This window comes from Meleagris gallopavo, chromosome 1 (genome assembly GCF_000146605.3).
Source record: "Meleagris gallopavo isolate NT-WF06-2002-E0010 breed Aviagen turkey brand Nicholas breeding stock chromosome 1, Turkey_5.1, whole genome shotgun sequence".
Lineage (NCBI taxonomy): Eukaryota > Metazoa > Chordata > Aves > Galliformes > Phasianidae > Meleagris > Meleagris gallopavo.
In genome coordinates this window covers 122,164,298-122,175,358 of record NC_015011.2, presented here as the reverse complement: position 1 = coordinate 122,175,358, position 11,061 = coordinate 122,164,298, and the positions used below count along the sequence as shown (strand labels likewise).

Here is an 11,061-nt window from a genome sequence, read left to right as displayed (position 1 = left end):
CTAGAAACTGACACAAAAATCAAGACAAAACCATAATCTAAATAAATCTGCAGGTCACATGACTCACAATTTGGCAGTCAACTACAACAAGCCCAGTAAGAATGACACTGCTGAAGGCTTAGCTACAATTGGGAAAATTGACTGGTTGGACAACCTGGTGTCATTTACATTTCATCCTTCAAACGATGAGCAGACAAAAGTTGATATATGGAAATAGCACTCAATTCAATTAGACAGGCCTAGGAAGCACAGCACAAGGAGGAGAGATTTCAACATTGAATACTATGAATAGTAAAGACAGAATAAATAATTATTCTGACCAAATGTGGGAATTCTAACATTTAGGAAAGGAACTATATCAACCATAAGAAGCCAGTATTTAGTTACACAGTAAATACAGCTGGATCATGTAAAATGATAAGCCACTAGCTTCCCAAGACTGCCTTAAGGCCGGGCATGCCCTGCCTGAGATGGCAAGAGTGTGGATCCAAATCTTTTTCACTCCTAACACAGAAATGAAGACATTTTTCAATTAAAGCTAATAGCAGATAAGAGCTACCAACAATTCTCACTTTCTATTTGTGGGTGGGCTGATCTGGAATTTTGCTATCATAACTAACAGCAGAACTGGGAACTACTAGACATCTATTTTATCCGAATAATTACAAATGAAATACTGTCTGCAATGTCAAATAATTGTCAAGAAAGCTTCCACAGCCAGTATTTCTTCATAGTGCAATAAATGCTAGCCATCTCACAGTCAACTCATTAAAGAGCTGACACTTTAATTTGTGCTATCAATAGTGTCCTGTTATGTTTTATAACATAAAGAGAACACAGCCTTCCCAATCAAGAGTCAGAAAAAATCATGCACACTGCTGTTCAGTGACCTATCATTGCTAATATAAGGAATAACGCATACAAGCTTTCATCGGTATTTTGCCAATTTCCAGCTTTACACAGTGTATCCACTGAGGGATTTTTATGCTTCCTATATTTGGGACCCACTGCTTAGTGGAGGTCTGTCCTACAGGCAACTGAGAAATGGGATGCCCAAGACAGACAAAGAATAGACATGTGACAGAAAACGCAGTCACTTCAGCTCTCTGCTTGTTCTCTGAAAGCTAACAGTAAGAATCTATAATGAATGAAGACAGTCTACTAAATAATTTGTGACATACAGCCTACTTCTAAATGATTTTTTCCCGTTAGATGTGCATTAACATATGGAAGCCTAACATAAGGAAAATCTTATCTGGTCTCAGAAAGAAAAAATTTCCCATCCACAACATTACTTCAGGTTAGACCAGAGCTTAAATTACTCTGAGATGATGCTACCATCTTCTAAGGAAGTCTCTGACTCTGCTGAATCACAGCTTGGCTTTTGAAATATATGCTTGGAACAATCACTATACCAACACAGGCTTCACCTATTACATTCACTGTTTGCATCTCAGCAGAGTACTCCACAAAAAAAAGGCATTATAAAGTGTTAGCTTATTCCCAATTACAAAATAGTAATCTCAGGGAAAAACCTTCAGCTAAGACTATACTCTATATAAAAATAGCATGCTTTATCTTTATACAAAAATCCCATTCCCCCAGATTTCAACAGATTCCTATGGACCATGCAAAATGCCACAGACCACAGAAGCTACAGTTTTGAATGGATGCTTTTATTGATTTATCAAGCATGAACAGATTTTGTTTGTTAAAAAATGTCCAGATGAATACCATTCATAGCAACTTGTTTCCTCATAGTCATACAGAATATGAAATAATTCAAGAAACAAGCAAAAAAGAGCACCTAATTAGTGTCATTCTGTGTATATATGTATGTACGTATATACACACATTGCACTGTATCTATGCACATACTGTTGTGTGTATACCCATACATACATACATGTATATACATATGTATACACATATACACAAACATATACACACAGAGTGTACTCACTGAACTAACAGTCCAATGTAGCAATGTGGCCTAGCTCCAAATGAAGTATTCTGTGTTAAAATATAAATAATACAGAAAGGCATACAGATAAAAGACCATTCATTTATTACTTTCACCAAAACCATGACCTGCCTTTGAACACAGTGTCTTTAAAATGAAAATACGTGACATCACTGGAGATCTTTCCAAGTTCATGGTGTTAACTACATCCAGCTCAATCACTGCTAACATTGTATGGCCAAACACTGAAGAGTGTTTTCAATTTGTTCACTATAAAATCAGCTTCTAGATTTAATGTTTCTCGGGAAAGAGAAGGCACACAGCCTTGCCACTTGTACTGTGGTAATACATACTTTCCTGTTGGGCAGAAACTTGGCAAAAATCCTACATTAAGAGTCCCTTCGTCCTGTACATTTTTATCATTGCTTCTCATCACTTATCTCCTGTCAAGTCATTATAATAATTTTCATGCCATCTCAGCTATCTTCCAAACATTCCAGGCCAAATCATCCAGATGTGCAACAGACTGTACTGGTAGCAATGTACTCAGATACAAAATGTAATATTTGAGGATTTATTTACTTTTTCATTTTTGAGCATTTTCTTTTCTTTGCTACTTAAGACACAACAATAAACAGTTCAGTACACTGACATTTTATGTACATACTTTCCTGTATTTATGTCAACTCTGGAAAAATTGGTGGTTCTTGCCTGTGAACCATGGGATACTCCCATAGCAAAAAGCCACATACATTACCAGCAATGTACTGTCACACTTTTCTCCATTTGAGTAATCAGCTAGTAGAGCTGTAAAGGGAAACCTAAAGAACAAAGACTGACATTTATTTCTTATTAAAAAGGGAAAAATCAAACTCCATATGTGCCTATGTATTCATTACCAAGTTCATAAGTTTTCTACATCATCATAAGGCAAATTCTAGTACAGCTTTGTACCTGCAGAATCAATATTTAAAAAATCTGAAGCTGAGCTTGGGACCATTTTATTTTGGACCCATTAGTGAACAAAGTGCATTAGGGCATCCTTTTCAAAAGACACCTAAAAGCATGGTTATAAGCTACTGAACAAATATTTTCTTAAAGCTGGTATTCAATTTATAGTCCTTCCACACACGCAGATTTTCACCACTTGAACAGTAACAATAAAACACTGTAAGAAGACCATTCTTTTAAAGTTGTCATATGCCTGAAACATCTCCCCAAACGATCATTTATAAACAAGTACTGTAGTAATTACAAAAGACTTCTACCTCGTAGAAGGAAAAGTGAAAAAATGCACCTGATTCAGCTTTGTGATAAAATAGGTGCAACTTCTATTGACTTCATTGAAGTTCATCCACCAACACCTACATGAATGTAGAGCCTGCCTGTGCAGATTCCTACTATTCCTGAAAATTAGTTATTTAGTGCTCATTCACAAAGAGAACTGTTCTTTCCCAAACAACTCAAGACAATTATAATTATGAACAAACTCCAGCTGCAATGTTTCTCCATACAGCTCATGCAAAACAGATTTCCTTGCTTTGTTATTACTACATAATGTACAACAATGAAACATTTGTATTTAATTTAAAACCAATGCTAAGGTGGCTCATGTCTCACTTCCGAGTTATTGGCTGGGCTTGCTGTGTTGAACCTTGTAAAATCAGCAATAAGCATTCATGTGTCTACCATCAGAAACGCGGTGTCTTCCATTACAATCAAACCTTAAATGTTGCAGTGTTTTGTCAAATTAGTCTACAGTCAGACCTTGGGGTGGCTCCTTTCCTCCAGCGTTGCCATTTCAGAGATGGTATCAGTCTTTAACATCCTCAATGATTCTACAGTGTTTCCCAAAGACGAAAGTTAAACTGACAGATGGGAATGTTGTCATCAACAAAATAAATCACCACATGATTTATGCACTCACATTTCTATGAGATACTCCACATGTGTTTTGCCAACAGAGAACACACTGCCCCGTGAACAGAAGTAAATCAAACTTTTTACTTTTGCTGTGTTGGCTAGCTCTACTTCTTTACTTGTTTATTTTCATTCTTTTTGGTCTGCACATTCCCATGTGCAAGGTAGAAATTATGAGATTTTGCATTCAATAAGATCAATAATGATTACTAAAATTGGCATGAATAAAACCAGCAGTATACTGACTTGTCCACCACTGCACACTTTTATCCTTCCAATTTCCTGCCTTTATCCACTGTAAAATAAAATAATGTAACAAGCTGATGAAACTTTAATGAATGTGACCATCAATGTGCAAAACAAATAAGTCATTTTTCAGGTATCCAAACCAGGCTTTCTCTTCTCTCTCTCTCCTTTCTTCTTCTTTTTCTTTTTTATAAATAATTTATAAATCTTCCTGAAAGGGACTAAATGCAAAACAAAACAAAAGTAACTGCAAAAAGAGTTCTAAGGTATTATTAAAGCAACTTCTTGTCCTTCTGCATAAAGTACTCAGAAAAGAGAGATCCACCCCTTTTCGGTTCTGGCTGGTTTTGGCAGCAACAACTGAGATGCCACGCAGTCCACCAGCTCCAGGTGAGCTCCTGCAGGCAGCTGCCCTGGGAAACACATCCTCCTACCTGTTAGCTTTTAACAGTCATGCCAGCTGCTCAGAGGAGTCTAAGTGATCAGGGATGGGCAAGCCTGTTATAATGGTCAAACACTTATTCCACACAGTGAATGTGGGGCATACGGGCTGCCCAAATGTAATGTCAAAGGTGTAAAGGTGCAGGGAGTTCAAGGCATCATAAAAAGCAAGGGAACCGTTGTCGTAGTCCAGCAAAATGCCGACCCGGCGGAGATGAGGCGCAGGCTCTATTGGGATTTCTTTGCTGTTGTGTCTCACCACCCACGTGTTGTTGCAGCGGCACAGCACCCAAGAGGCAGAGTTCTTCCCGATCCACTCATGCTTTGGTGCTGACTTGTATGAAATACCAATGGCATACCTGCAAAACAAACACAGCTCTGGAAAGCAAGTGCCTCTTGCCATGCCTGTGTGTCAGATTGTCAGCCCAAAGAAAAAACTGAGGCCTTAGTCTCTTATTTCTGCTGACTGAATTCTAATTAAGTGAAGTTGCAACATAATCTTGGCACTGAGTTAATTTATGTTTTTCCCATCTCTTTTAATTCTGAGAGGTCAGAGAAACTTCATTGTTCTTCGCATTGTTTGTAGTTTGGCTGCTATGGCAATTTTTTGGAGCACGTATCTCTGGTATTCAAAGGGAAAATTGTTGAGTACTCAGGAATTTAGGGTTTAAATCACTGAGCCTCATATTTCCACTTCTAAACAGATGAACACAGAGAAATTCATTGATTTTAAAGTACTTTGCTGTCTATCATCTAATCTGATCTCTTGTTGCTCCCATAATATATGAACCAGAAGGAGGAACACAGGAATCAACATCAAAAGACACATTTAAAAAAAAAAAAATTGCCATTCCCAAATATGCTTTGCCAGATGTTGGTGTGGTTTTTAGATTCAAATGAGCATTTTGGACTGAGTATTGGGCCAAGTGAAGCATTTGTAAGCGAAGACATTTGCTCTGCAAAACATGATTTACAGCAAGATGTGCAAGGTGAAAGGATTGTGAAAATGTTCCCATTAATGGATATCCAGGACAAGTACCTGATTTCTCATACCATATTCTCATATTGAAGAAATGCTAAAGTTCCTCACATTTCAGAGACACTGAAGTATTTGTTGTTATATGTTGTTGAGCTTTCAACCAACAGAGATTAATGTGCCACAAGTTATTCTGCTTTCATGCCTTGGAGTTGGCACAAGCACACAACATTTTTCTTGTTCGAGACAGTGGGCATATCTGAAGACCTCACTGATTTTCTGCTCCATTAACTTCCATCAAGACTGCTGCCTTTGAATCTCAAAGGATAACATCTCTTCTACTGACTAAAGGGACCTTGAAACCCAGCCCTGTGTTGCACAGAGGATCATTCAGGAACAGATAAATACACTCTTTCATTTGTTGTCTCTACCTTCAAACCCCAACTCAAAGGGGCACAGACCTAGCACTACCGCTCCTCACCCTTTCCTCAGAACTCCCACCACTGTGAAGTTGGATTGTCTAATTAGCCTTATATTCTGTTTCTGTTTTGCTTTGAAGGGGCAAAACAGAAAGGCAGTAACATCTTTCATATTTAGTAAAGAGATATCAAACGTACAAAGTTCACTCTGTTACAGAAACGAGATTTCTTAGCTCTCCATTACACTAAAATCTTAAAATGTATTTTCTGAGGCTCAAAAACCGATCTGCCTCAATAACAAAGGAAAAGTTCTGTGTAGGTTGCTAAATGTAAGGATGCTCTTTCTGGCAGAATAAGTTCCAGAGTTTGAGAGAGCTGGAGTTAGTGAAAATAGTCTGACAAACTGTAAAAGTATATGCTTGTCCTGCTTTTGAACAATTCCTCAGGTCTCAGTTATTGATCTCCATCAGAGGAACAGTGCTGAGGCCTTCATGGGCCTTTGGTGAACCAATGATTCTCTTATAATTTTTACATACATACCATGTACTGCCGCTTATAACCACTTCCCAGTAATGCCGTCCGCTGTCAATGAACACATTGCCAGCTACTCCGTAGCTCCCTTGGCTCGTGAATCGCTCTGGTGTATGACTCTTTTTGGAGGAGGTTTCATCACGTTCCACTGTCAGGTTGTCATGAGACACTTTCAGTTTTCTATGAGCAGATTTGGGGTCCAGTTTAAATGGCTGACCTAGATACGCAAAGACAAAGGTAGCAGGAGAACAATTTGTCTTTAATTTTAAAAAAGAAAAGTCGATAGAAAGCATAAGAAGCATACAAGATTACATAATCATATTAATCTTGTTCTCTGAAGTGTTCTCAAGACAGACTGATTTTGCTCTCTGCACTAGCTGGTTTGCGCTGCCAGTTCACTGTCAATCTCATTGTGCACTAACATCCCTGTGTTGATAATCTCTGAAAAAGAGTCCTGCATAATCATCATGCCCATTATCTCTGACCTAGAGGTAACCTGAACACTCTAATTCTTGCATGTAATTGAAACCAATATACTGTTAATAATGGTCTGAGGGTTGCTTTTTTCACAGCGTATTAGATTTAGAATGTTACATTCTATTAATTCCCTAGGGATAAAGTTCCATAATAACATTTTCATCATTGCTACAAAAAAAGTGTATTTTCAAATCCCACAAAATGAATTTGAAAGTAAGAAAAAGCATTAGCCTTGTCTGTTCCTTCACTCGCAGCTTTATTTATAACAAGCACAGTCAACAATTCAGGATCAGTTTTGGAAGAATGCCTATGTGGTGCTGTACTGTTGGATATGATGCATTAAAATGAAGGAAGTGAACTATAACTTGGTCCAGATATCATGGTGTAAAAACATTGCTAAAATTGTTGATTTTGGCAAGTCTCTTCAGCTACAGCACAGTGCTTGCAGACAATATCAGGAAACTTTTTGGTAAACCAAACCCTGTAGATATGTAAAGACTGCCACAATTCTGATCAATGAGCTCTGTGTGTTAATAAGCAGGGTGACTGCTTACCTCTACAAAGATACAGCTAGAAAACTATGACTCTATGTGGGCTCCGTCAAAGCCCTTTCCCCTTCTTATTGTCTTTCATATCAAGGAAGAAATATGTAAGCAGAAGATTTGATTGCATGCATAGAAAATAGACACGAGCACTTTCATGAGGTCTGTGACCCTCTGACACTGACAAGTGAATTTCAAATAAGATGTAAATTGCTCAGTGTTTATGAAGGAACTGTTAAGTACTTTTCATGAAGTGAAACTGAAAGCATTAGCGTGGGAATATGAAGAAATGAAATTCCTCTGAATAGGAAGTTGATATGCACTGATTCAGATCTCCAGAAGACCTGAAAATGTAGAAATTTCAAGGGGAAAATGATGCAATACTAATTCTCAGTAAACATTATTATAGGTAAGTTAAAAATTAGACAAGAAGTATTTCTAAAGTTATAATCTATTTTCATAATATTTATTTACTCATGCATTATGTTTAAGTATGAAATAAATACACTGAATATTATTTGGGAGTGCATTTTGAAATCTTTTTCTTACATCCACAAGCTGCCTCCTTAGGTAGTTATTAGCCTTTGTGTCGTTGAAGTAGTATCTGAAGGATATCTTTCTTGGTACTGAACTGTATCTGCATAGACCCCTTCTCACAGTCACCTGAGAGGTTGCTTTTGTGCCACACTGGGTCACAAAAAGAGAAAAGGATGGAAGATTGTCATTTCCAGTGGGTCCTCTTGTGTGATACCAAATGCTTGGTAGCAGATACGTGGTTTGTACAAGCAGCAGGACAGAGGAATGCAATCAGGTAAATAGCAGACTCCAAACTGGTACGTGCCATTCCCTGCGCCCTCCTTCTTGCAATGCTGAGTTATCAACTCTCTTTGAGCATCCTCCCCCTCAATAAGCAGGTTTCAGAGAGTGTTCAATTTCCCATGACCAAAGCTGTTTATGATGACTACCGGACTGAGGGGTTGGCCAGGACACAAGAAAAAGGCTGAAAATCAGTCTTAAAATTACCATACTACATCTGCTAATAATTTGTGCAGCCATTTTTTTTTTTTTGAAGTGGGATCTCTAACTACTCTACCACCTCACTGATCACCATAAAAAAAAAATGAGGGGAAAGGAGCTAAAGAAGTTTTCCAGTGTCCTAAGAAAGAGATCATTCTGGAGAACAAAATTAAAGTAGCAATTATCTTATGAACACGATACAAAACTAAAATGTTTTACTGCAAACATAAGGAAAGGTTTTACTTTGTAGAGGAAAAAGAATAGATAGGACACTAAAACAAACCACAAAATAATATTTTCAATCATTTCGTATATGAAGGCTCTGTTCCTAAATGTTATTTCCAGAGACCAGAGTACAGATGCTTCTCTCAACAGAAAGTAATTTCTGCAGTAGTGGAGATACTGGCAATCTTGAATCAAGTTAAATAACTGGCTTTCACTGTGGGAAGCACTGTAAGTTAATCTGCTCTACACTCATGTGTCTTTCAAAGACCAAACCTAAAAAGGAGAAGAGTGCGTGTGCTGGATTTCACATTACTCACTGTTTGTCTTGAGCTTGCCTGGCTCGCTGCTTCTGCTGCCAGCCTGATTAATGGCCTTAACAATGAAGATGTACTTTGTGCCACTCTGTAACCCATGCACGGTGTAGTGGTTCTGCTTGATATTGGGAACAATCATCCAGCTGTCGGCTGAGTTACATAAACCTGCAATTTCAAACCAAGCACATTAGTCGTAACATACTAGACATTTTGTAAGAGGGAAACATTTAAAGCACTCCTGAGCATCCAATCACTGATAAAAAATTCGCTTCTCTACCTTTTAAAGTACTATTTTATTCAGTGGGTTGCTACTTAATTCTACTAAAGCATGTCACCAGCCTTCAGCCAAAGTTCCTTTTAACTTCTTGCTATATGAAATTGACCATAAAAAACAGGCATTTAAGAAAAGACTCACTGGAGGCATGAGCAGTCCGGGAATTTTCATATCGTAACACAAGGAATTCTTTAATGCTTAAGGATCGAGTACTATGGAGATCCTATCAATATACCTTTTGGATTAATTAACTCAGGGCAAGCTTCAAAAAACTAACATAAGCAGTAATGCTAGGAGGGTTGTGGAACCTCTTCTATCAGACATGCATTCTTCAAGACCTAAAGCAAATCATGGGAAGCCAAACTAGGTAAAATGTAATCACCAGAGCAAGCTTCAGCTTCTACACTCCAGACTTTGCTAGGATATAACTTAACAAGTCAGTTTGATTGATGCAACTTTTTGATTTCTATTCTCATGGTTAGATGTTGGCTGGGGAAGAGCTAGTTAATTTTCTATTCAGAAATATACCCTTTGGGATATATTTACTTCCTATCACACAAGTATAACATGCAGGATATAAATAAAACATAATCTGCAATATGATCTGCAAAATAGGAGAATACTCCATTAATATGAACTGATTCCACTGCATATATCAGTGTCACATAAACCATAAGAATTTCAATAGGGACAAGTGTTGGGTCCTGCAACCCTACAGGCTTGGGGAGGAGCAGTTGGAAAATTGCCTGATGGAAAGGGACCTTGGTGTACTGATGGACAGTCAGCTGAGTATGAGACAGCAGTGTGCCCAGATGGCCAAGAAAGCCAATGGCATCCTGGCTTGTATCAGGAAAGGTGTTATGAGCAATATTAGGGAAGACATCCTGCCTCTGTACTTGGCACTAGTGAGGCCTCACCTTGAGTACTGTGTTCAGTTTTGGGCACCTCAGTACAGAAAGGACATGGAGGTGCTGGAGGAGATCCAAAGTAGGGCAACAAGGCTTGTGAAGAGCGAGAGTGAGGTTGGTCTCTTCTCACTGGTGACAGGATGAGGGGAAATGGCCTCAAGTTGCACCAGGGCAATTTTAGGTTGGATATCAGGAAAAACTTTACTGAAAGGATTTTTAAGCACTGGAATGGGCTCTCCAGAGATGTGACTGAGTCACCATCCCTGGATGTGTTTAAAAACCATTTGGATGTGGTGCTCAGAGACATGATTTAGTGGAGGGCTGTTAGAGTTAGGGTAGCATGGTTAGGTTGTGGTTGGACTTGATGATCTTTAAAGTCTTTTCCAACCTATGATTCTATGGTTCTATAATCTGAGCTATTCTATGATTTGAAGATTCCGTTACTTTCATGTCAGTGAATCACCTGTATTATTCACTGTACATTTTGAACATCTCCTAGTCTAATGGATCCTCAGTCTGGTAACTCTTTTGTTATAAATGTTGAAATAAATCTAAGTTTACATTAATGAGATAAATAGATGTTCACCATCTTTTTTTCTAGCCATACAACTAAAAAAGGCATATGCAGATTAAAGTATATGGATGTGCGTAGATGCATAAGGCTGGAAAATCCAAAGGAAAAATTCATGACCGGATGGAGAAACTTACGAACTTTGCCTTGACAGGGCATGGAAAAAGTTGTGAATGCAAATGCACTATTAAACAAATGTACTATTAAACTAGTTTTCAGCTTTTAAATCTTTTTTTT

The 11,061-nt window shown here is 38.0% G+C and overlaps 1 protein-coding gene across 4 annotated transcripts in view; it reads right to left on the bottom strand.

The window, feature by feature from the left end:
• Nucleotides 1-1,655: 1,655 nt before the first annotated feature.
• Nucleotides 1,656-11,061, bottom strand: part of MID1 (midline 1) — a 240,041-nt gene continuing 230,635 nt past the window's right edge. For all 4 annotated transcript variants that reach the window (XM_010726623.3, XM_003203095.4, XM_010726630.3 and 1 more), the window contains 3 exons: nt 9,075-9,236; nt 6,506-6,713; nt 1,656-4,929 (listed from right to left, as the gene is read on the bottom strand). In XM_010726623.3, the coding sequence (XP_010724925.1) occupies nt 4,581-4,929; nt 6,506-6,713; nt 9,075-9,236 (719 nt within the window). In that variant the 3' untranslated portion in view covers nt 1,656-4,580. The remainder of the gene's footprint in view (nt 4,930-6,505; nt 6,714-9,074; nt 9,237-11,061) is intronic.